The following is a 26,017-nucleotide window of genomic DNA, read 5'->3' as shown; positions in this document are numbered from 1 at the left end:
ATCATGGCGCCTCCTTCTCCAAATGGCCCCCCCAACGCCAGCCTCCTCATTTTCTTCGTGATTAGAAACTGGGTTTGGTTCAGAATTAAGAAATGGCGGTGTTTCTCTTTCTCTTTGTTCACCCGCTTGCAGCGGAAAGCTACAAGGAAACACAGATGGTGACGGTCAAAGAGGAGCCCATGGAGATTGACATCCAGGACTCGCGGGTCTCCACCTCTCCCAGCCGCAGCGTTGGCTACAGCACTTTAATCGGGCGCGAGAAAACCGAGCCCTTACAGAAGATGCCCGAGGGCAGGGTAGCCCCAGAGAGAAACCTCTTCAGTCAGGACATCTCTGTGAAGATGGCTTCTGAGCTGCTCTTTCAACTGTCGGGTATGTTTAGGCACCAAAAGCAATGTCCATAGTTGGAGTCATTGGAAAGAAAATCCTTGCAACGTTAAAAAATAAATAAAACAGCTGGGGGTGGCGGCACACACTTGTAATCCCCGCGCTTGGGAGGCTGAGATAGGAGGATCACACAGGTTCGAAGCCAGCCTCCACTGGCTTAAGAGATCCTGTCTGCAAATAAAAAATATAAAATAGGTCTGGGAGTGAGCCCGGAGGTAGAAGGCCCCTGGGTTCCATCCCCAGTACCACCAAAAAATAAAAAATAAATAAATAAATGACACCCTGTTTCAAAACCAAAATTAAAAAGGACTGGGGTTGTAACTTGGAGGTAAAATGTACGTGGGTTCAATCCCCAGCGCCACACACACACACACAAAGTGTTTAGTAATGGCCAGTCTAATGAAGTAGCTTAATGAAATAGTTGAGGGTCCTAATACCCAATTTGTCCCTCTTATCCGCTCTTTCAAGCTACAGATCATTTGCCCCTAACAAATTTCATATACTGTTATTCTCTGAACATGATAGAGATCTATGTATATATATATATATATATATATATTTGCGGTACTAGGGATGGAACCCAGGAGTATTCAACTGCTGAGCTACACCCCCATCCCTATTTTTTATTCTTTATTTTGAAACAGGTTCTCACTGAGTTGCAAAGGGCCTCACTAAGTAGCTGAGGCTGTCTGTGAACTGTGATCCTCCTGTCTCAGCCTCTCAAACACTGATTACAAAGGTGCACCATCATGCTGGGCTGAGTTCGTATTTTGATAGAAACACATAGAACTTGTCCGTAGTCCACCGTAGGCCTACATGTCGATGTTCATGTGGCATTAAAGCTTGTTACCAATGTTCTATAACTTTTAATGGGGAACAAACCACCCACTAAATGCTCAGTAGTTAACTGTTTACTTGTTTCTCTCCCTAAGAGAAATTTGGGAAGAATGTGCATGCCACCATGGCAGCTCACCCTCTCATTGGCCTGCTGCACCCCACAGCTGTGTAGCTACCAGACGGTGCACGCCCAGGCTCTTGAACTAGGGCTGTATTTGCCCAGATCACTACAGCAGTGGAAATTATCCACTCAGTAAACTTAAGAGGACACGTAGATCTTTGCAAGCTTTGTAACCCCATGAGATTTTCTTTTTGAAAGACTGAGCCCTATCTAAAAACAATGATCACTTTGATAATGATTTAAGAGTTAAATTAGCAAAAAATGAGAGCTGTGTGGTTCTCTCCAGGAAGCCTCTGTCCCTCACAGTGCGTTATCACAGCCCCCTATCAGCTGAAGTCTTTGTGACCAAGAGCTCTAGCCGGGCACTCGCTCTGTGAGAATGACCCGGACAAGCCATTTAGCCCAGGTTTCCTGCTCCCAGCAAGAACACCTGCCAGCAACCCAGAGTCACCCTCGTTGTCAGTGTTGAGTGGACAGAAAGGAATTGTCCAAGTAAACACACATACTGTGGCTTCAGACTAGTATTCCCAAGCACCGGACATTAATACATGTGGGACATTCGTATATGTTATAAATCTTTGTTGATATTTTCCCAAAACCCATAAAATTAGGCGCTTCTACTTGCAATCTGGAACCCTGTCAAGTTGGCCATGTTTTCGCTAAATACTTAAAAGAGGCCTTCGAGAGCCAAGATGGTCAGGGTAGAGTCTTCACATTTGAACTGGACCATAAGAGCCGGAGATCAACTTCTGTGTTCTTGAAAGCTAATTAAATAATTTCTGACAGCTGGGCGATACAGACCTCAAGACTCACTAAGGCAGGGCTTCCCTCTTCTTGTCTAATGATATGTTTTTGTCCCGGGTGACATTTATCAGAATCAGCAGTCGATGGTGGTGGCACCGAGAGGTCTTCTGGCTGTTTTTATAGTCCCTCTTGCAAAGGGGCCTCACAATGCAGAAGGCGTAAAGGTTGTCATCACAGCCTGGTAGGAACAGTTGCAACGATTGCAGTTTTCATGCTGAATCAGAGGAAAGCAAGAATTTTTCACTCAGGAAAGATGGAAAAGAAATAACTGCCCCTCTGCACGTCTGTCTCTGCATGTGTACGTCCTTCTTAAGGCCTGATGCAAATCAAGACGACACACCCGAAATGTATTAACTAGTTCCCTTTCATTGGCTTTCAGTATAATATTTTTGTGTATACTGTGTGCATGTTCTTGAGGCATCTTTCTTAAGAAGACAAGGAAGATTAAAATAATTTGTTTTAAAAAAGAAATAAAAGCCCAGCATGGTGGTTCATGGTTGTAATCCCAGCACTTGGGAGGCAGAGACAGGTGGGTTGCAGGTTGGAGGCCAGCCTCGGTAACTTAGCGAGACTCTATCACAAATAAAAAATAAATAAATAAAATAGTGCTGAGGGTATAACTCGGAGGTAGAATTCCCCTGGCTTCAGTCTCTAGTACCAAAAAGATAAGGGGGAAAAATCAAAAGAAAAAGAGAAAGCCGGACATGGTGGCACACACTTGTAATCCCAGTATTTGGGAGGCTGAGACAAGGGGGATCGCAGTTTGTGGACAGCCTCAGCTATTTAGTGAGGCCTTCCACAACTTAATGAGACCCTGTTTCAGAATAAAGAATAAAAAAATAGGGCAGTGGGTGTAGCTTGGAGTTCAAATGCCCCGGGGTTACATCCCCAGACAAGAAAGAAAGAAAGAAAGAAAGAAAGAAAGAAAGAAAGAAAGAAAGAAAGAGAAAGAAAGAGAGGAAGAAAGAAAGAGAAAGAAAGAGAAAGAGAGAAAGAGAGAAAGAAAAAGAAAGAGAAAGAGAGAAAGAAAGAAAGAGAAAGAAAGAGAGAGAAAGAAAAAGAAAGAAAGAGAGAAAGAGAGAGAGAGAGAGAGAGAGAGAGAGAGAGAGAGAGAGAGAGAGAGAGAATATCATTGGGGGTATTTCTCTTAAGATGAAGAGAGGGCAGTTGAGCGAGCCCAACCTAAAGGACGGGTTTTGTTCTCTCTCCTTGCAGAAAAAGTGAGCAAGGAACACAATCACACGAAAGAAAACACCATCCGGACGACCACCAGGTAGGCCAGTTTGCATGGGGTCCCCTTGCGGCGTCACGCCCGTGTGTAAACGTGTGTAAACGTGCGCAACGTTCTTCCCCAAACCACTTCCTCTCGCTGTCTTCAGAGTCCCGCCCTCACCGCCACATTCTGCAAGATCTTCTCAGTTGGTGGAAAATAAACAGAAACCAAAGATAGCCAGGGGAAGGAAGACCATTAGTATTTATTAAACATCTCCTAGGTGTCATTTTGCTGGGGAATTTTCCATATGTCACATATGTCACTGGTTTTTTTTTTTTAATTTCTTAAAATAATTTTGTGAAGTCGACATCATGACCATAGTCAGCTCTGCAGAAGTTCTTTGTTTTTGGTGCTGAGAATTGGACCTAAGGAGTCCTCGTGCGTGCTAAGCGTGTGCCGTTCCACTGAGCGACAGCCTCGCTACTAGATGTTTGCTGATTTGACAGTTTAAGCAGATGGCACAAGCCGGGCGTGGTGGCGCACGCCTGTAATCCCCGCGCTTGGGAGGCTGAGACAGGAGGATTGCACAGGTTCAAAGCCAGCCTCAGCTACTTAGTGAGGCTCTCAGCGACTTAGTGAGACCCTGTTTCCAAATAAAATATAAAATAGGTCTGGGAGGATAGCCCGGAGGGAGAAAAGCCCCTGGGTTCCACCCCCAGTACCACCAAAAAAATAAAAAAATAAATGGATGGCACAGCTGAGATTGGGGCACCGGCTCTGTAGCTCACACGCCCTCGCCCCCATCTTGTAACCCAAGGTTCTTATTGTGACCAGCTGTATGGCTGTGAGCTGATCATTTGTCAACAAGAATATACTAACATTTTTACCTGTGTTGCATAGTATGAAGGGCAACAATTTTTATTTTATTTTTTTTTTATTATTTTTTGGTGGTACTGGGGTTCCTGGAAGCCCTTCTATCTCCGGGCTACACTCCCAGACCTATTTTATATTTTTATTTGGAAACAGGGTCTCTTAAGCCAGCGAGGCTGGCTCTGAACCAGCACGATCCTCCTGTCTCCGCCTCCCAAGCGTGGGGATTACAAGCGTGCACCACCACGCCCGGCTGGGCAACAGTTTTTAAACCAGAAGAAAGGTAACACTAAAAAAATATTCTCAAGAACGGGGCACGGTGGTCCTGCCTGTAATCCCAGCTACTTAGGAGGCTGCAGCAAGCGGATCGCTTGAGCCCAGGAGCTTGTGCGGGCCAGCCGGTGCAACATACGGAGACCCTGTCTCAAAAACAAAAATTGCAAGAGAATCCGTTTCATCCACATCATGGGCGAGGAAGTTTTCCATTTGGCATATGCAGTTCGAGGAGGTGAGCTGGTGTAGCTGCTCCAGCGGAGCCCCAGAGGCCACACAGAAGCTTGGGGGGAGACGAAGGCGCACCCTCCACTCTCAAACCACCTGAGCTCTGCAAGTCAGCCCCAGATGCGCCCGGGGTATATGAGCTTACAGCTCAGAACAGGGAGAAGTGGCCTCGAGCTCCCTTGGCGTGTGCAGGTCAGGGACTTGGCTTTCCTGAGCAAACAGTCTTCCACACAGGCAGTGGATGGGTTTCATATTTTTAGTTCTCGAAATGAGATCAACAAAGGGTACTTTTGTTTTTGGTGTGCCCTGATATGACCTCAGGGCATCATCAGGCATGTGGACAGACTCGTGTGTGCCTGAGGTGTGCTTTAATTCTATAAGTTGGAGTTCACGAAGCCATCTTGCATCATACCGGGCTCAATAGAACTAGGGCAGGAGCCTCGTTGTCATAGAACAGGAGAGTGGGGTTGGATTCATCTCCGTATCTCAGGACACGGATGGGATGCGAGTCTTGTAGAGATGGTTTGTGGACTCTGTAGAGAAAGGTAGTGGAAGGGCTATTTTGTCTGTTAAGTTGGCTACTCAAGTAGTTTTGCGCTACCACAGACTCGAGTCTCCATGTGCCCTAAAGCTCCAGGGATATATCACTTGAGTCCCCAGATCCCAGCACTGATGGACTGAGCCAGGTGTTGAGGCACACACCTGTAATCCCAGTACTTGGGGGGCTGAGACAAGAGGATCACAGGTTTGAAGCTGGCCTCGGCAACTTAGTAAGGCTCTCAGAATACTAATGAGACCCTGATTCAAAAACAAAATATAAAAGGGGGTGAGGATATAGCTTGGAGGTAAAATGTCCCTAGCACTAAAAAGAGAAAGAAAAAGAAAGAAAGAAAGAAAGAAAGAAAGAAAGAAAGAAAGAAAGGGAGAAAAGAGATGTAGCCAGATTGGTGGACATTTAAAGACAGTAGACTAGACATTATACACGTTGATTTAATTTCCTTCCAGGGGATTCTCAAAGCATCGTAGGTCAGACTCCCTGGAAAGAGAGCCCAAGAGGAGTTTCCCTGACTGGCACCTCCTTGTAAGTTCAGTACCTGGAAGTCTGGACAGGAGGATCACAGGTTCAAGAGCCAGCTTCAGCACTTAGACCCTCAGCAGCTTAGAAGGGCTAGCCGGGCGTGGTGGGCACGCTTGTAATCCCCGCACTGGGGAGGTGGAGATAGGAGGATCGCACAGGTTCGAAGCCAGCAGCGCTGGCTTAAGAGACCTTGTTTCCAAAAATAAAAAAGTATAAAATAGGTCTGGGAGTGTAGCCCGGAGGTAGAAGGGCTTCCAGGAACCCCAGTACCACCACCAAAAAAATAAAAAGGGCTAGGAGTATACCTCAGAGGTAGAATGTTCCTAGATTCAGTCCCTTAGTACCAAAACAAAAACAAACAAAAAACACAACCTGGAGACAAGGCACGCAGCCCTCTGTACCCCATATTTTCCCGCTAGCTTCAGGTCGCCCCATCAGAGGAGGGGCGTCTTCCAGTAGGGGGAGTTGTCACTCGGAGCTCTTCTCGGATGCTCAGAGCCACTGGGTGGGGCCCACAGTGCGACGGGAGGACTGGGCAGGATCCGGCAGCCGATCCCTCCCCTCCAGGTTCCCCCGGCCCTTCAGGATCACTGTGCAGTGCTTACATCGCAGAAAAGTCTGCACAAGACTATGCTATTTTATGTTTTTCAGGTGCTCTTGGGAAGAGAGTTAAGGGGAGGTTTGAACTAGCCTCCAACAACTGAAACGCGCCTCAAGCCCAAATTACCTTGGTCAGAGCTGAAGCTTAATTGTGGGGTAGGAAGGGATTTTTCTTAAAAGAGCCATTTGGCAAAAATGAAGCGATCCTTAAATTCTCCTCTCACTGGGAGATTATGAGTACGAAGAAATCCAAAGCAGATCTTTTGCCCAACGCCAAGGAAGAGATGCTTCCTGCGAGCCCCCGGCATGATGCAGGGTGACTGAATCCTTGGTTTCTGATTCCACAAAATCCTTGGTGTATTTTTATTTTTCCTGCCAGCAGGCAGCTTGCTCAATCAGCCTCTCCACAAATAGATTTCTTTTTTACCTCTCACCTCATTACTTCAAGTAGACTAAAGTCAAGATGCTCTGTGCCAAGAAATCGTCTTTAACTGATATCAGGGACAGAAAAAAAAACAAAGGACTCTCTCTCTCTCCTCTTCTCTGACTCCTGTTTTAAAAGAAACATGTTTTGCATGCAGGAGGTCAGCGTATGGATTATGTCTTATGGTTTGGTTTGTGATACATTTCAAAAGGACTTACATTGAGCCTCCAAATTCTCCTATCTCCAGATATTTAAGTTCTTACTGGAGTGCCTGTTTAGTTATCATATTTCTTACGTGTGATTTCCTAGAAGAAGCCGACCGTTCAAAGTAGTAGCTCATGATTAGAATCAAATTCAGAATTTTTCACTTGAGAGCTGCGAGGTGTGTTGAAGACAGCTGGACTGTCCGGGAACTGTGTCTAGCCTTTCCTAGCCTATATCATGCTGGCGGATGCTTGGGCCCCTCCCCGCCTTGAAATCTCCCTCTCCTGGGGTCTGGGTATCCAAGGAGACATGGTGGGCCAAAGGACCACGCTGAATCCTTTTAGACTTGACTTTCTCCCTGTCCTTTATAATACTAGAAGTTGAATCCAGAGGCATGCTACCCCTGAGCTACACCCCACCTCATCCCTATTTTTTTATTTTTATTTTGAAACAGGATCTCGCTAGGTCGATGAGAGTCGCACTACTTGCTGAGGCTGTCCTCGATCCTGCAATCCTCCTGTCTCGGCTTTCCAAGTACTGGGATTCTAGGCAGGTGCCACCTCGCCCGGCTGTTTATTATCATTACTGATCCTGATGTTCACCCCAACTACAAGAACTAGGGGAAAGTGTAGCAACCTAAGATGAAACCGTAGCATTGCAGGGCGTTCCAGTGGGCACCTACCCATGCCCCCGGTTGTTCTTTGTCCGTACAGGCTGAGGACCATGTTTTTTATTCGGTCCTCCCTCCCCTCGTCCACCCATTGGCCACTCTTCTCTGTTGATAAGAACTCAGACAGTAGGCAGACATGGAGAGCAGAAAGCCACGTGAGACCGCAGTCCTTGTTAGCAATATTTAAAACAAGGTTTCAGTGACACTGAAGGTTGAAACTAATAACTAGCAAGTTTCCGGATCACTGATTCTTGGCCTCGTTTTTTTTTTTTTTTCTTTAACTCTTATGATGGAAAAATCTCCAACACAGAAGTAGAAAGCACGTCGTACCGACCACTCTTTGAAACAAGAATCCACTATGACACAACCTACGTTGTTTCATCCATCTCCCTAATTTCTCCCCCTGCCCCCATAGATCGTGTTCAGTCACACCCCAGATGTCGTCTTAAGAACTAATTTGAAATGCCTCTCTTTTTTTCTCTTCATTCTGAGAATTTAGACCCAGCTGCTTAAATTAGGAGCATCGTCCCAAAAGTAAAGGAGAAAAAAATAAAATCCACCAAAGTACGCCACAGAGCCAGGCAGAAAAAATCAATTCACTTAGCAGCCAGAATGCCTGGACCACATGGGGCCGCGCTCCAGCACCTCGACCCTGCCCCTTCGCCTTTGTTTGTACCCTGGAACAGGCATGCCCGCAGAATAGGTCCTGCGGTTGGAACGTCACTGTAAATGCTAAAACAGCAGTCCTCTTGCCTGTTTAACCTTAGAGTCTCGAAAATTCAATCCTAGTGGGTCTCCTCTGAGATAGCATGCGAACGGAGTGTTCTATCTGACAAATGAGATGAGGAGAGTGTCCTGGCCAGACCCAGGAGAACAGAGGGACAGAACTTTTGCGAGACTAATAAAATCCTGCTTTTCTATTTCCATTCCCAGCACAAGCCTAGGTTCTGTAGGGAACAGATAATCGGCTATTGGGGGCACTAGGTAGATGAAAATGCATGAGGCCTTATATCATCGCCAGATCCCAAAGTTTAATGGAATAAAAAGAAGGTCTACACCTTCTAACATGGACCATCACCCAGCCAGGTGCCGGATAAGATCGAAGTAGGAAAATGGAATCCTAGAGTCAGAATCAGATAGCTCCTGGCAGGTGACCCAGACGACCCAGTGCTGTGCGACACCATGAACTTCGAACAATGGCTGCCAAGAACCCTCTCTCGGTTATTCGTTCTCTCTTCTCCCCATTAATAATGCAGCGTCTGCAGAGGTATAAGATTGCAGGCCCGTGAGAAGGACTTCTCACACCTGGCTTGCTTTATTCCCAAAGCAAGGAAGGGTTTGGCTGAATTGTCCTTTCCTCCATTACCAGAGCAAGAGAGAGAGAGAGAGAGAGAGAGAGAGAGAGAGAGAGAGAGAGGAGGAAGGAAGGAGAAAAAAAAGCAGAAGGGGGGAAATGGGAGAAAGAAACACTCATATCATGCTGTGCACCCACATTTAATTTGCTCAATTTTTGAAACCTGAAATGCAGGCTATTTTTCTATGATTTGGATAATGGCGCAAACAGTGTTTACTAAAAGCCGTATTCACTTGGAAGTGTCCAATATAAAATGTTCTTCTGCGATGGTTTGAATACGGCCCTTAAATATTTATGACTCAGTAATAGAAATGGCACAAATTTGTAAAAGTGCGACGGGCTGCCTCCGTCCCTGCAATTTCCCCATTTCATTTCTTTGGAGAGCCTGGGAAAATAATGCTCTATTACCTTAAAAAGTAAAAGATTGCTTTCAGAGAATACTGAATTAGAGGCAATTAAGAAAGAGGCAGGAAAGAGAGCAAATGAAACTGGTGATTTATTTCTTTATTCATTCATTTATTTAAATATGTACTTATTTATTTATTTTTGTGCCTCTTCATATATTCTCTTTACCCTCTGCATTTTGTGGCTTTAATATTCAATGCACCGAGAATTCAAATTCTAAAGGATGGAAATTACCAACGATTTCACGGAGCCCCTTCCATTAAGACATTCAATTCTCCCCCGATTCTTTTCCCCCTGGGCATTTTGAAGTCAAGACATTTGGGGGGCCATATGTTGCCACTGCAGATTTGTAAAGATCCCCTTTCTCGGTACACTTCCATCTTCTGAAATACTGTCATAGTAACTATTCAAATCCAGGATGTCTCCGATGTTAATCATGCTCGGCTACGTGTGGTCGGTCCAGTGTGCAGCTCACATCACTGTCCGCCGCTTCCCTGCCACAGATGTTCACCCTAGTATTTCACTGGAAATATGTTCTTTTCAACACTTTTTTTTTTTTTTAGGGGCTACTAGGGATTTAACCCAGAGCCATTCTGCATCTGAGCTACACCCCCAGCCTTATTTTACTTTTTATCTTGAAACAGGAGCTCACTAAGTTGCTGAGGCTGTCCTCGAACCTGCGATTCTCCGGTCTCAGCCTCCCGAGTACTAGGATTACAGGCGTGCACCAACTTCAACCTTTAAATTTTCATTTTCCAAAGAAACGAACTCATTCCTGAAGACAGTAGATTGTGATGCGCACGTACACGTAAGCACAGCCCGGAACCACGTGGTGCTTGCCGCCGTTTGATTCCTCCCGTCTCATTTTACCAAGCCTTCTCAACACTTGCAGCTATTCGTCTATTCCATTGTCCTTTAGGTATTACTTTCTGTCATTTTTCCTTCCATTTGTGGCAACTAGGGAAGAATTCTTATGCCCATTTGTTGAAATAATATCCTCCCAGAACCGTGGAGTGCCGTGTTTCTCTACGTGGCCAAGTTTAAATCTTCTATTCAGGCTTCACAGACACTGTGACTTTCTTTACTTCATTTCCCGCCGACTCTCCACCTTTCTTTTTTTTGGGGGGGGCGGGGGAGGGGTCTGGGGATGGAACCCAGGGGCATTTGACCTCCGAGCTACACTCCCTGCCCTATTTTTTATTCTTTATTTTGAAACCGGGTCTCACTGAGTTGCAGAGGGCCTCACTAAGTAGCTGAGGCTGTCCGCGAACCACGATCCTCTGGTCTCAACCTCCCAGATGCTGGGATTACAAGCATGCGCCACCACGCCCGGCGACTCTCCACCTTTCTTTTCCTTGGCCCGCCTGCGTCTTCTATCTTGTTTGTCTAACTCAGGACAGTCAGCAACGAAGTGTAAATTTGTAAGTCCCTGTGTAAGTAGACAAGCAGAGCCTGTGTCCCCTGCTACCTTGACCAGGGGTGTGGGAGTGACATAACCAAGGGGTTTATGTGGCTTAGCGGCTGGCTTCAGCCCTGCCCCCATGTGGGATTTCCTCTCCAGAGTGTCTCTGTGGTTGTTACTAGAAATATGGCAAATAGGCAAGGGTCGAGCTCTTTTGAGAGGTGGAGAGGCTCGTTTGTATGATGAGGCAGGCCAGGGAGGCATCCACAGTTCACCGGACCCTCCTGCATGGCAGCAGGGAGGACTCAGTCCCCGTGCTCTCAGCTCACCCCAGCGGTGATCCAGGTCCTAGCAGGACCTGCGGGAGATCCAGGTCCTAGCAGGCTGACATTTGCAGCATCCGGCCGTGCAGGGCTCACGTCCTTGGTCTGTGGTTGGCTGGGCCTCTCCTCCGCCGCAGCCTGCCACAAGGCCTGGCATTGTGCTCCCTGTCCTGAGAAGCCTCTTGGCTGAGCCGTGGATGAATGCTAGAGCTGCAGCAACCGGAACTTGTTCCCTGGACACTCAGTGTTGGGTTGTCCCTACTGGCCATCTTTAAGACAACCGCAAAGGAAGGGCTTTGTATTTTTCCACAGGAGAAAATACAAAGCATGGCCGCTGTGTGCTTTTTCCCTGAAATGCTCTTGGTTCTCTTCTGCTGTGTTTATACAGCCTCTTCTTTCCATAGCTTCTGAACTTGTGAAGCCAAAATGGGCTGATATCGGAGATCCCAATTTCCACACGGTTGTCCTCGCCTATGTCTATTGTAACTGGGTATCTGAGCTCACTTTCACTAAACCGGGTCTCTTCAAAAGTAGGGGATCCTAAAAAGTAAACCCTCATGGCTTTCTTTAAGTTTTCAAAATAATGTTTAGACTTCCAGAGACTATAAGAACACTTCATAAAACAATAATAATAATAATAATAATTACTTAGAATCCTACTGCCCAGAGAAAGCCTCCACCAAGTCGGTAGTGCTAAATTTTTCTGCTTCTGAATGTGTCTTTGCTTATGAAAACCAAATCCTACTCTCTATAGTTTTATAATCGCATTTCACCTCGCAATATATTAGGAACATCTTTCCGTGTCAGTAAACATAACTTAATGTTGTTCTTTAAATGTTTGTGTAGCATTATGTTTGCGTGTGCCCTGACTTATCCGTTGAACTCCTTATTGGGTGCTAATATAATATAAACAACGAGAGGAGAAAAGGCCTTTAAAAAGCATTCATGTCGCCGGGCGTGGTGGCACACGCTTGTAATCCCCGCGCTTGGGAGGCGGAGACAGGAGGATCGCGCAGGTTCGAAGCCAGCCGCGCGCGCTGGCTTAGGAGACCCTGTTTCCAAATAAAAAATGTAAAAATAGGTCTGGGAGTGTAGCCCGGAGGTAGAAGGGCTTCCAGGAACCCCAGTACCACCAAAAAAAAAAAAGCATTCATGTCTTTCAGGCGTTTACTATGAATTGTCAAACTGACTTCCAGAAAGATCAGATATCAGCTTTTACCAGGAGCTAATGAGAAGAGACAAAGACGTGTCTTTTCTAAACTCTAACCGATGCTGTGCTTTATTAATTAAAGAAAATCTCACCAATCCGGGATTGAAAATCATATATTATGGTTAAAGTAATCTGACTTATTAATTCCTAGCGATATTAAGCATTTCGTTTATGGTGAAACATTTGTTTCTTTGAGGTTTTCTTTTACTGTCATTGATGATTCTGTTTGGCAGTTTATCTGGGTTATTTATTGGCTGTTTTTCTTTTTTTGTGATGCTTGTGGGTTGACAGGGGATTGAACCCAGGGTATTGCCACCTCCAGGCTATTCCCCCCCCACCCTATTTTTTATTTGGAAGCAAGGTCTTACTAAGGATAAGGAGAGGAAGGAATTGAATCTCAGCTTCCTTGTTTTCTCACTCTGGTGCCTGTGTGGGAGTGGAATGGTGCCATGACTTTGGTTCCCCTCTGCCCACCACCTCTGTTTAGAAAGCCACCGAATCTGCCATGGCCACCTCAAGTTTTAGATAAATGTCCCAGCTGACACTTGCTGGGGTATGAGATTAATTCAAGTTTTACTCATTACAGCCCTCTTTCTTTGAAAGCGCGTGAGCCCAACATGATGGATGACTGGGCTCCAGGGTCCAGCCCACTGGGGTCGTGGGAGGGCTCTGTTATGTCCTTTCAAGTCTGAAGAAGAAATTTTCTGTCTCGGATGGCCAGGGTTATCTGCAAGAGGCTCCCAGTCGTCTTTAATCTTGGGCTCTCTTCTCTCAGCATCCCTGACCTGCTGCCCAGGGTTCTTTTTATTACAATAAGTAAATAAGTGGAATCGTTCAGAAAGAGTTCTGTGGTATTGAAAAGGACAGAGCAGTGTTCATGAATACCATTAAAGCTGTGTTTTCTTTCATTTTCTTTTCTTTTCTTTTTCGTAGTGCTGAGGATGGGACCCAGGGGTCTTCTACCTCTGGGTTACACTCCCAGACCTACTTTTTATATTTTATTTTGAAACAGGGTCTCACTAAGTTGCTGAGAGCCTCACTAAGTAGCTGAGCTTGGCTTTGAACCTGCACAGTCCTCCTGTCTCAGTCCCAAGTCCTGGGATTACCAGCGTGCGCCACCACGCCTGGCTCTTTCATTTTAGATTACCTTTTAAACTTTATATGCCATCATTTATGAGTATGCTGCAAAACAGATATATAAAAAGGACTATTAGATCTATTCTAAATTAGTAACTAATAAATTAATCAAGGAAAGTAATATAAGGAATAAAGGAAAGTAAAATAAGCACTTAAGAATGAAGAAGATTGTATCAATCATGAAAGTTAAGTTGGACATGAAGTACATATTGCATATTCTTAATTTGTAACCTGAAGTACTCCAGAATCCAAAATTTTGAGCTCCCACCTGGTGCCACTAGTGGAAAATTCTACATCTGGACTCATGTGACAGGTCTCAGTGGAAACATATGTGCGCCGAGAGCATTGTACACACTTACCTTCAAGGCTGTAAGATAGGTGTGAAACAAATGAGTTTCCTGTGTAGACTTGGGTTCTATCCCCAACGCAGCTCATTATTCATGGACAAATACTGCAAAATAGACTCCTGCTCCCAAGCATCTCAAATAAGGGCTATTCAACCTGTAATGTTATTTGATCATTTTTAAAAATGGAAAACTAAAAATAAAGTGTGACGATGATTTTGTTTTCTAATTGTGAGTTCTTAGGGCCTCCCAGAAAGTTCCTTCCACCCTCAAAGTCCTTGAGGAAACATGGAGAAGATAGTTATAACCACTCCAAATATTTCTCCTATTCCATATGATCAAATAACCTTACCTTTTTTATTTGATGTATTTAAGAAGCTTTAAAAACAAGTTCTGTTCCTCAACAAAGTCTGTAATCGGTGACTATTAGCACACTCTAGTTTTTGTTCAGAGACAACATTTCCGACTTGTTCTCAGTTTTCTTAGTTTCATTATATAGATATGGAGATTCCATATGGAAGTTACCGGTATCCATTTTAATTTGGTCACATCAATAATCCACATGGTCAGAAAGTCTTTGACCTAGTGGAAGATTTACTCTCAGAATGCACTTGGCCCGTTTCCTTGTTTTGTCTTGTGGCTTTTGGAAACTCAAATAGGTGAAAGTTTTATAAGACCTCTTTTCTTAAGTTGAGAGAACAATCTTATCAACTGCACTTCCAGATATCAGTGCGATGTGTTGCTCATGGGTGTGGCCCCAGGTCTAAGCCGTGCAGGGCTGAGATGGTTGTGTTGTTATTATTATTTTATAGTACAGGGGATTAAACTTAGGGCCTTGCATATGCTAGGCAGGCTCTCTACTGTTGATCTACACGCCCAGTTCCTTTTATTTATTTATTCTTGATTGGAGGTTGAACACAGAGGTCTTCAACCTCTGAGCTATACTCCCAACCTTATTTTAGGTTTTGTTTTTTGTTTTTTGTTTTGGGGTTGTTTTTTTTTAAATAGGTTCAGACTAAATTGCTGAAGCTGGCCTTGAGCCTACAATCTGCCTGTCTCAGTAATTCCCACATACTAGAATTACAGACATATGCTACCAAGCCTGGCTTCTTTAAAAAAAGTTTTATTTGTGAGAGGGTCTCACTAAATTGAGTTGGTAACTGGGGCTCATGGGAGAGGTAGAGAGCCATCTGGTGCTGTGGCCCAGGGGCCAGGGTCAGCTAAAGAACACATCCTAGCTCCCAGAGTTTTTGCGCCCAGGCTGGGGCTTCCAGCTCTCCTTTGCACAATACCGCCCCTCAGACATCTCTGTGTCCCATAATGTGTTCTTAAAATTTTCTTAAAGTAAAGCACACCAGCTGGGCGTGGTGATGCACACTTATAATCCCGTACTCGGGAGGCTGAGTCAGGAGGATCACAGGTTCGCAGCCAGCCTCGGCTTCTTAGTGAGGCTCTCGGCAACTTCTTTCCCAGGTTCAATGCTGAGAGTTCCTGCTGTCTTTTAGAAGGAAAAATATTTCTTTTATCTTGCTCCTTTAAAGCTACTGTGTGTTACTAAGTGTAGAGTTATTTTCTAAACTCTCTCTCGCCTGTTCTTTCCCCTTCTCTCTCCATATTCTTTTTGTTTGACTATGACACCAGAGCGAGACGCCTGTGACATTCCGGTTTCAGTGGCGACGCCCAGGGATGGGTGGCTTTAAGGACATGGGCTTTCTTGTTCTGCATGAAGGAGAGCTCCCTGTGGCCGTCCGATGTTAAAGGTGGAAATATTTGTGCCACAATTGGCACTTAGCAAAATGTATCACTATTTAGAGCCATAATCTTTTATGGGCTGTTTTATTATTTATTGTAAATCTTTCTTTTTGCAGCCCGGTGCTGTTGACCCTACAGTCCCGGCCTGAAATTGTCCAGTCTCAGTGACAGCACAGTCCCGTCATGGTTTAGCCCTTATTAGAGTCTCTACAGGAGAAAAAAACCACACTTATTACACTTGTGACACCCATATCACTCTAATCCAGAACAAGAGCTCAAATAGGTGAAAGTTTTACAAGACATCTTTTCTAAGTAATGAAACACAAAACAAAGTAATGGGGAACTTGGGCTGTTCCAAGTCCAAACCAGCAGCTCCCAGATGCCAACACTGAATATTTATGAAATATTTGAATAAATTAACTGTGTCTCTTGGTAGTTGATCCTTGCCCAGGACCAAAGGGACTATGTTGTAGTCAGTGGTAATTTTGTTCAGTAAAAAGGTGAGGATCCCCTCTTCCACAAGGTACTACTTTCAACATCCTCTTCTACCAACTTTTTATCAAACATATGAACCAGAAATCAGATTTATTTTTTGGATAATGTTTGCTTTTTTTCCACTTCTTTTTAGCCCACTTCCTGAGAGAGGAGCCCTTTCATAATAAAATGATAATAATTTTTATAATGACAATCTATAATGGTAACATTGATGTGATTATCAATATTAATGTTTATTATATTGCAATATATTGAAAGTAATGATAATGACCGTATTTTTCATAAGAACATGGCAGCTGGAGAACTAGGAAAGGACTGTATAAGCTCACAACCTGGCTCCTTTTGTAGAATAATATGTAACGGAGCCTTGTTACCGGGCAAAAGATTGCATAAATGTGCCTCAGAGTATGTGGTCTAGTCAGCTTGCTGCTTGGTTGCTTTCTTGCTTGTTTGCTCTGTGTGTGTGGGTGTGTGTGCCGCACGCTGTCTGGATTTAAACCCAGAAGTGGTCTTCCTCTGAGCTACACCCCCAGCCCATTTTTATTTTTTACTTTAAAACACCATTTCGCTAAACTTGCTGAAGCTGGCCTCCAACCTGTGATCCTCTTGTCTCAGCCTCCCAAGTGCTGAGCCAACTTTATTTTGACTAATGTTTTCCTCCCTGGGAAGATGCAGCTGCCTGCAGTTCACCCTGAGCAGGGTACCTCTTAGAACTTCCAACACCGTCACAGTGCTGGGTCTGCAAACCCAGGCGTCTGCTGAGTGGGCCAGTGGGCTGCGGCACTTTAGTGCAGGAGAGAAAAATGAGCCTAGGGTATACTGTCTTAGCATCCTAGAGTAACCTGGCTCAGCCTAAAGTTACGAGGGTCAGTCTTCTGTCCTCTTGGCGCGTGCTTGGGAGCTAAAGATGCCCGGTGTTCTGGGAGAGTTCATCCCTTCTGGCAAGCTCGGGCTCTAACAAGCAGGCTGCGCATGCGCAGGACTCCTTTCCAGCATCCTGCAACACAGGGCTCCAAAAAAATTCCATTCTGGAGTGTGTGTGGCCGCGGTGCCCCATGAGCTGCAAATTGGTGCTGAAAGCGAGGTTTAGAAACACCTACTAGCTTTACCAAGCTTGCTTTTTCACTCAGGTTGAACAGAGACCAGCATGCCCTCGTGGGTACGGGCTATGGAGACTGTTGAGAATTGCCAACTGACCGGCCCCCTAGGTTGTAGAGATTCTAGCTTTTAGAGAGAAGTGGCAGCTGAAACCATTCTCACTTGCTCTATTTCTCAACTGCAAAGGCCTTCCGTCAGCCACCTTGGCTCCTCCATACAGAAATGGCCGCGCTCCGCTCTGCTCTGTTGCTTTTGCTTTCTCTGCTCCACGAAGGACTCGTGGGTCTGTGTTGCCCAGAATTTCCTAGGTTTTAGGAGCCCACCTGAAAGGCAGTCCACACAGGAGCTTGGAGTACTGGCAGTGAAGACCTGGATAGAACCCTGGATTAACTCATGGGCGTGAGCTTAGAGACCAAACTTCTCTGTGCAGAAGTCACTTTCCCTGTAAAGACTAATAACCATGGTACCTGCCAAGCTTTCATGAGGATTAACAGATGTCAACCCACACAAAGCACTTTAAGACGGTGCTAGATACTTAGTTGCTATTATTTATTGAACATGTACTCTGGATGAGGAGCTTTTAACATGAAATGTCTCATTGGATGCTTACAACTAAAGACGATGCTCCTGACTCTCTTTCCAATGATGAAACTTGAATAAATGAAAATAGAGTTAGGGAGTTTAGGAGGGAGGTAAAAACACCACCCGGGTTATCAGAGACCGCTGCTTTATTCGGACCCAACCCGGCACCCTCCGGGGAGTCAGCCGGCCATGGGGGAAAGGGACCGACGGGCCACGCGTCTGGAGAGTTGCACATAGTCCTGATCAGCGGGCTGAGTCACAGGGTGGATCGGAGATGTTTTATAGGCATGCCGATTCTCTCACGACATCTGTAGTCTCGCGATCTCAAGTATGTCTCGCGGCACCTGTAGTCTCGCGATATCTCCACTCTGGCTTCCGGGGTTCTGCCTCCGGTTCCCACTGCAAGATCACGTGGGGGAGGGGAGGGACCCGACTTATCAAAACTGAAGCTAGAGAGGTTATTGACTTGACAAAGCTCACTTAACCAAGTGGCCAATAAGGGACTCGGACTCACTCAAATCCTCCCGATTCCAGACTGCAATGCTGGCCGGCTCACTACAGGAATGCAGCGCATCCATTGGTGCAGGTGGCCTGAGACTCATAGTCTGCTAACCCAGTGTCTTCAATTTATAGATAAAAACCTTACGCTGCTGAGTTTCAGAAGTTTCTCCATTGACTCTCACCCCCTCTGAAACACTACTCCTTTTGCGCATTTGTGGTAATCGGCATGACTCCTAATTCTCTGCTCCCACAAAGTCTTTCCTAGGAAGAGTGAAGCTGACATCCAGATTTTAAAAATTATGTGGAAAGTTGCTCTCCTCGGTCTCCTCTCCCTTTTGACTCAGTTTCTTCCAAGCAGCCCAGGATAGCAGAGCTCTGTGCTCGCGTCCATTGTGGGTCTGTACTGAGGAGGGGATGATGTACCTGAGCCAGCCTTATTTTTGCCAATCCCTAACTACGAGGCTGTTCCCTGAACACAGCACGCAGCCTCTGCCTGCTGCGCCCAGAACCCTTAGGGTTAGTTTTGAATGTATCCGTCATCTTTACGTGCCCTCTTTGTGTGCGTGTGTATGTGGTACTGGGGATTGGATCCGGGGTCAGTCTACCTCCAAACTATACCCCCAGCCCTATTTTATTTTTATTTTTTAAACAGTCTCACTAGGTTGATAAGAGTCTCACTATTTGCCGAGGGTGTCCTTGAACCTGTGATCCTCCTGTCAGCCTTCCAGGTACTATAATTACAAGCGTGTGCCCCCACACCCGGCTGTGCCCTCTCTTTTAAACTCTTCTTCAATCTGACTGGGCTGCTGCCGGCTTCCAGTGATGGCCATCTGCCTTGTCTCTCTGTCTGTTGCCGCCAGACAGACATCCCAGAGACCAAAGTCTCGTTCCGTCACCCCCTTACTTAAGACACCAGTTCTTCCATCAGTCAGGATAGAGCAGTGGTCCCTGCACCAGGGCCCAGCCTCACTCCCACACTGGGCTTTCTGCCAGCCCTGCAGACTGGCTGTACTCTGTCTGGCCCCGTGCTGGGCCAAACTCCCAGCTCCTCCCTTCTGCCCAGTTGGGGCTTCCGGCCTCCCTGGTGGGCCAGCCGGGAACACCCCCTCTCTGCCCAGCCAGAGCGCCTGTGCACTTTCATTTCACACAGACCTCCCACGCCAGCCCGCCAGCTCCCTGAGCTCCCCAGACGTGGCCAGTGGCACTGTATGGCCCAGGGTTACCATGTCCCGGGCGCTCAGGGAGCAGTTACTGTAAGCAGAGGGCTGTTGCCATGAGCAATTCTAGTAAAAATAAAGGGGGCGCTATGTCTCGGTGGCAGTGCTGTTTCCAGATACCCTTTCTAGGGTGCCTGGCGCCCCCAAAGGGAAGTCTCCATTTCAGACCTCCCCGGGAGCTCCCCGAGCCTCAGAGTTTCGGGTGGCTTCTAAGGCCAGAGTCACGGTCACAAGGACGTTGCCTTTGCTTCTCCCTGTAGCCAACAGTGCTTCCCTACGAAATATCGCCTCAGAAGAGGGGGTCACAGTCGCCGTGTGCTTGTGCGTCAGAGCTCACAAGGTGAGAATAGAAAAGAGTTACAGCTGGACATAACCAGCAGCCAGCCCACCCCCTTGGAAGTTCTTGGTCCTCAGCAGCTATCTTTAAGAGAGGGCTGACCACTTACTATTCGCCAGGTGCTATACAGAGCACATGGCTCGGACTCTTATCCAACCCTCGCAGCTTCTCTGCAACTCGTGGGTGCTGTCATCCCCTTCTGTACACAAGAAATGAAGGCTCAGAGAAGTTAAGTTTGCCCAAGGTCACACTGCTATTCAATGGTGGAGCTGGACTTTGGACCCAGAACTGCCTACTCTCTAATGTAACCTTTAAAATGCTTCCCAAGCCAGGCATGGTGGCACATGCCTGGAGTCCCAGTACCTGGGAGGCTGAGACAGGAGAATCACAGGTTTGAGGCCAGCCTTAGCAATTTAGCAAGACCTTGTTTCAAAATACAAAGGGCTGGGGTAGAATGCCCTTGGGTTCAATCCCCAGTACCAAAAAGAAAATTTCTTTCATTTGCAGCTTATGAGGTGTTTGGTATAAACTATAAATCTCCCTTCTCCCTCTTCCCTTTGCCTACAAGTCCACAGTCTGTTTTCAGTGCTGGGGATTGAACCCAAGGCTTTACACATTCTAGGCAAGCACTCTACTACCAAGCCACTCCTCCAGTCCCTTTAAAATTTTGACATAGGGTCTCACTAAGTTGCCTAGGCTGTCCGCCAACCTCCCAAGTAGCTGGGATTACAGCATGTGCCACCACACCCAGCTAGCCAACTCAATTTTAAAGCCTATTTAAATTGTTTAAGCCAGGCATGGTGGCGCACACTTGTTATCCCGGCATTTGGGAGGCAGACTGGAGGATCCCAGTTTGCAGCCAGCCTCAGCTACTTAGTGAGGCCCTTTGCAACTCAGTGAAACCCTGTTTCAAAATAAAGAATTAAAAATAGGGCTGGAGGCTGGGCGTGGTGCCGCACGCTTGTAATCCCCGCGCTTGGGAGGCTGAGACAGGAGGATCGCACAGGTTCGAAGCCAGCCTCAGTTACTTAGTGAGGCTCTCAGCAACTTAGTGAGACCCTGTTTCCAAATAAAGTATAAAATAGGTCTGGGAGTATAGCCCAGAGGTAGAAAAGTCCCTGGGTTCTACCCTTAGTACCACAAAAAAAAAAATATATATATATATATATAGGGCTGGGGGTGTTGCTAGGATGTAGAATGCCCTGAGGTTCCATCCCCAGTACCGCAATCAATCAATCAATAAATAAATAAATAAATAAATAAATAAATAAATTCTTTTGTGTTTAAGATACAAATTTAAAAACATGCCAAGCAAAGTGGCATTCAATCTAGCCTAACAGCCCTGTGAAAACTATACTATCAGTGTGTGTTCTACTTGAAAAAGAAAGTCTCTCTCCCACTTTTAGCGAATCCTTTTCAGTATTTAGTAACAGTTAACATAGCCCTGTGCCACGTTCAGGAAAGCAGCGGTCGGGAGCAGCCTTGGTATGTGCGCCCTGGAATCTGAGCCTTCCCTGAGCTGCTGTTGTAAAGGGGCTGATTCCTCCAGGATGTGTGGCCCCGCCTCCTGGGGAGGTGCAGCCAATCCTGGACTGGGGGTGGGGCTTACGGAGGAGCGGGAACCTCACCCCGCCCCTGCCTCCCTCAGCCACCAGTGCTCACCAGGTGGCCCAGCCTCCTCGTTTGTCCCTCCAACCTCAGCAGTGGGGCGGCTTCCTGCTCTTCCCATCTCTGAGCTGTGTTACTGCCCCGAGGATTTTCCAACACCCAGTTCCCCTGGTTGAGTTTTCTCTCTTGGACTTAGAATTTTCTGTTTCCCAGGTCAGACTCTGGTGGATACTGCGGCATCCTCACATGTGATTGTGATACTTATTCAGGACTGGGTTAGACACAGGGAAGTGTTCAGAGTTAGACACGTATGTGACGTATGCAAACCCTTGCCTTCACTGTGGCAGTGATGTGAGGGAACTCTGTCCAAGTCAGGTGGCCCTGAATAGTTCCAGCTGGATGACTAGAGGACCTTAGGGCCCCTCGGGTCAGGGCATCCTTTGTATATAAAATAAAAGTGCCCCTGGGGTCCAGCTCCATGCCTGGCTTCGACTCCTTCAGAACTAACCCAGTACTAGCTAGCAGTTGCAGTATCTGGGGACGTTCAGTGTCAATAGCCCTGGCTCCAGCTCTCTTCTGATATGTGCTGTTGATCCTTCGAGTATCAGATGACAGATCTGGTGTGAGCTCTGGCAGTTCGGGTCTCTCCCCTGGAAAAAGCCATAGGGAGTCCCCTTCTAACTCTGACAGAGGCAGTTGGTACTCGTTGGGGCACAGAAAGCATTGAGCAGGAGTAAATCCTACAGCTCAGTGTTCCCTCGGTGAGCTTGACGATGTTTCAAAGGTAATAGTTCATCTGTGTATCCTAAAAATAAGACCAGCTGGCACAAGGGGCAGATGTCAAGAGTCTCCTGTAACATGCTTTGTCTGCTTTTTAAGCACATTTTGTATTCTTTAAACATTGTTTAAAACAACACCTTACCCAGGTAGAAAGAGAGAGAGAGAGAGAGAGAGAGAGAGAGAGAGAGAGAGAGAGAGAGAGTTTGTATTTAGGGCCAGATGCTCCGGGTATCTTAAGTAACTTTAATTTACTAAACCTTGCTCCTCCTCTCTCAGCCCTTTCTTTTCAGAAGACACCTTTAGACAATCACCGTTCACCTCCAATTCAAAAGACCTGCCGCCCCATGAATCAGTGCTCCACGGACGAATACCTGCGCCAGGTATGGAAACATCGTTGACTTTGCTTCTTAAGAACGGCTTTTGTGAAATGTGCGAGTTTTCTCACATAAGCTCTCAGCTTATGCCTCAAGGTTGTTCCTCTGAAGCAGCGTTTTTGAAAAGAGGGAGAAACACTCCTAAAACAGCCACCAAAGCTTATTAAAATAAAATGCGGACAGTGATAACCTCTTCGTCTTTTTTTAAAATTCTATCGCTTTTAAGAGCTGACTGTCCTTAATTGCTGATATTTTGGCTATATAGTGAACCTCTTTTTATTTTAAAGCAGCACAGTGTAGCCTGAAAGCGATTTCCTTACACATCAGTATTTCAGGTAGAAAGCCAGCAAGACAGGGGATGTGGAGCGCACACAGCCCCCAGCAAGCAGCTCATGACACCGGCGGGCTGTGGGCCCTCACAGACACCACTTAGTTTCCATAGAAGCAACACAGCTCATGGAGAAAAATCTTGCCACCTGGATTCCGCCTCTCTTCTTAGTCAAAGTAGCTACATGTACCCATCAGATGTTCTCTTTGCCATCTCAGCCATCAAAATATAATTTCTTACTCATTCTTCCCTTTTCATTTCTTCTCTCCAGAGTAAAAGAAAAGATGTGATTGTTGGCCTTTTCTCAACAGCAAGGCTTACGTGTGAGTTCTCGGAGTTATGATGAAACCTTTGAGAACCACTTGCTCTAGTCCTGACTCCCTCCCCTTCCACACACATCCCCCACCAGGCCAGCAGCCAGGGACTCCTTGCCAGTTGTGACCTCCTCCCCGGCTGTTGACAGAGGGGACATCCTTCATCGTTCCTCCAGGAGAACAGAGAGGGAGGCCAAGGCCATGTGTGTGGGCAAGAATAGTTCACAGAGGGTTGTTAGGCACATAACCCCGTCAAGAATAAAGTCCCAGCGCCCTCCGTGTCCCCAAGGTGCCCTGTATCACGGAGCCCAGGCAAGCTGGTTATTTTGCAATATGGAAAGAGTCTTGATTTTCTGAAATGTTAGTTGGTGGCAGTGGTCTGTGACACAGTCCTTCATGAGCATTGACAGATCTTTACACACACACACACACACACACACACACACACACACACACACGCAGCCAGAGCCCAGGTGCTTTCACTCTCCTTCGCCTCGCAGACAGGGCTTTTCTGTTCAACCCCCAGAAATGACACTCTCACCGGAGAACCTGTTACATAATGGCTGGTTCTAGAGGTGGGAAGAAATTCTGCTTAGTTTACGTCTTCGTTCTCAAACAAGGCCTCTTGGAACTACCGTTTACATCCCACCGTGTCATTTTGAATAGCCATCTCCCTGGTCCCCAAATTATTGCCCTGCCGTTAAGTTGATGGATTGTGACTCGCTAATGTCAAAATAACTGCCTAGGAATTGCCTGTCAGAGTGCTGTGACCCGTGCGGCCAGCCTCCCATGATGTATGTACAAGCTTGCGTTGCTGGTGAAATGTTTGGTTTGGCTGTGTTTAAAGAAAGGTTTATTGGTCAAGTTTAGAAGAGCCATAGGAGTATATGTTTAGCTGTGCGTAGGAGGATTTTCTGTGAGTCTTTTGATAGACTTGTGTTACATGCTGGATAAACTCAGACTTTAAAACGGTGACTTATGTTGGGGGAGGGGAGGTCAGCATAACTGAATTTTTTTAACACTGGTAAGAATAATCAATCTATTGTACTTCAACAAAGCCACCTTTAGGTGGAGGAAAACCAAAATGATTGCTTATATATTTATATTTCGCTAAAATAAACAGCTAGAAAGGGACTTTTGTGTTTTAATAAGCAAGATTAAAATGCTTTGGAAAAAGAGCTAGAATTAGGAGAATTTAAAATGATAGGGACCGCACTGTGGTCATGAAGTTCTTGTAATGTGAACACAGTTTTGTAAGGAAAGCCCCAGTAATTTGGACAAACTGTGGAGAAGATCATTGTGAATTAACTAAAGTTCAAAGTATGGGGACTTCTAAAGAAAATGTATTTATTTAAAGTCTGGATGTAATAAATGACCAATACAAAACTACTACAGTTCCCCAATCCTTTCATCACAATTCTGAAATGCAAAAAAAAAAAGAAAAAGAAAAAGAAAAAAGCTTTCCTGTGACTAAACTTAACAGGAGGCTATTGGCATATTACAATCAGGGGAAAATTCTTACATGTTATTGGAGAAGTATCAACACGCTTGGTGAATGACTGCGCCAGCGTATTGGAGCATCTTATCAAATATGTTTTATGTACTGTATTATCATCTGAAAGCAGAAAAAGGGTGACTCCCAAAATCCACCAAGGGCTCTCCTATGGATATTGTGGACCTGCGTTTAGTCTAGTATGCTGCTGAATCCAGTGTTGGAGAAAAGGGCATTGAAGCTTCAGTTGAGGACCTTAAAGTTCTGGGCTTAAAAGATTTCTAGATGCTTATGAAAATTTTTGAAAGATCATTTAAGCAACCGATGGCCGAATGTTAAAGATTGTGGGGGCAAAAACCAGGAGCGCAGCAACGGTCTTCTAGTCGGAGGGCAGCATTATCAGTGAGGGGCTGGGATAGAGGAAAAGGAGGAGGGGGCTGGAGGAGACAGGGTGAGTTGACTGGTCAGCTTTACCATAGCAGTGTGAGTTAGAGGATGATAGTGGCTGGGCAGAAACGGGGAGGCCAAGGAGACAACTGGTTTTGGTGACCGGGTAGGAAATTTGTTGGTTAGCATATAAATGAAAGGCTCAGAGTCCTTAGGAATCTTCCCCCAGGTCGTTTAAACATTACCACTAAAATATTATTTCTACTCTTTATTTACCTAGCAAATGTTATTTCTTTCCACAGAAAACGTGAAGACAAATGTCAGCCCAGAGAATTATCTTAGATTTCCGTTGGTAGAGATCATAATTAAGGAGGTTTAATGTGCCTAGTGCTGGTCTTAAGAAATCCCTGGCAATTCTTCATACACACAATGTTATTTCTATAGTGCATCTTGGTAGAGCCTTATACACACTATAGATGGAATATGAAGTATCCTCCAGATGTTTTTTGTGGAGGTCTTGGCTCTAGACTCTGATACTTTTGGGAAGTGGTGGAACCTTTAAGAGGTGGGGCCTACTGGAAAGGACATTAGGTCATTGGGGGTGTGCCATGAAAGATATGGGGACCCCAGCCTCTATCTCTTCCCCCCTCTCTCTTTGTTTCCTGGCCAGCATGAGGTGAACAGGCCTCCTCTGTCACACCACCATGACATACTGTGCCATCACAAACCCACAACAACAGAGCCAAGTGACCATAGACTGAAAACTCCAAAACTGTGAGCTGAAGTCAAACTTTTTCTTTATTAAGTTATATTTTCTTAGGGATTTTGTCATAGCAACAGAAGACTGACTAACTCTCTACTAATTGGT

At 45.8% G+C, this 26,017-nt stretch overlaps 1 protein-coding gene across 1 annotated transcript in view; it reads left to right on the top strand.

Moving 5' to 3' along the window:
• ZNF827 (zinc finger protein 827) overlaps positions 1-26,017 on the top strand; it is a gene marked incomplete at its 5' end in the record, with an annotated part of 185,189 nt that overhangs the window by 104,060 nt on the left and 55,112 nt on the right. The window contains 3 exons of the mRNA XM_080697091.1: positions 133-372; positions 3,365-3,422; positions 22,531-22,634. Of these exons, the coding sequence (XP_080553217.1) occupies positions 133-372; positions 3,365-3,422; positions 22,531-22,634 (402 nt within the window). The remainder of the gene's footprint in view (positions 1-132; positions 373-3,364; positions 3,423-22,530; positions 22,635-26,017) is intronic.

This window comes from Muscardinus avellanarius (assembly GCF_963383645.1).
Source record: "Muscardinus avellanarius genome assembly, chromosome: 6".
In the NCBI taxonomy this organism is placed as follows: domain Eukaryota; kingdom Metazoa; phylum Chordata; class Mammalia; order Rodentia; family Gliridae; genus Muscardinus; species Muscardinus avellanarius.
This window is presented reverse-complemented; position numbering and strand designations above follow the sequence as displayed.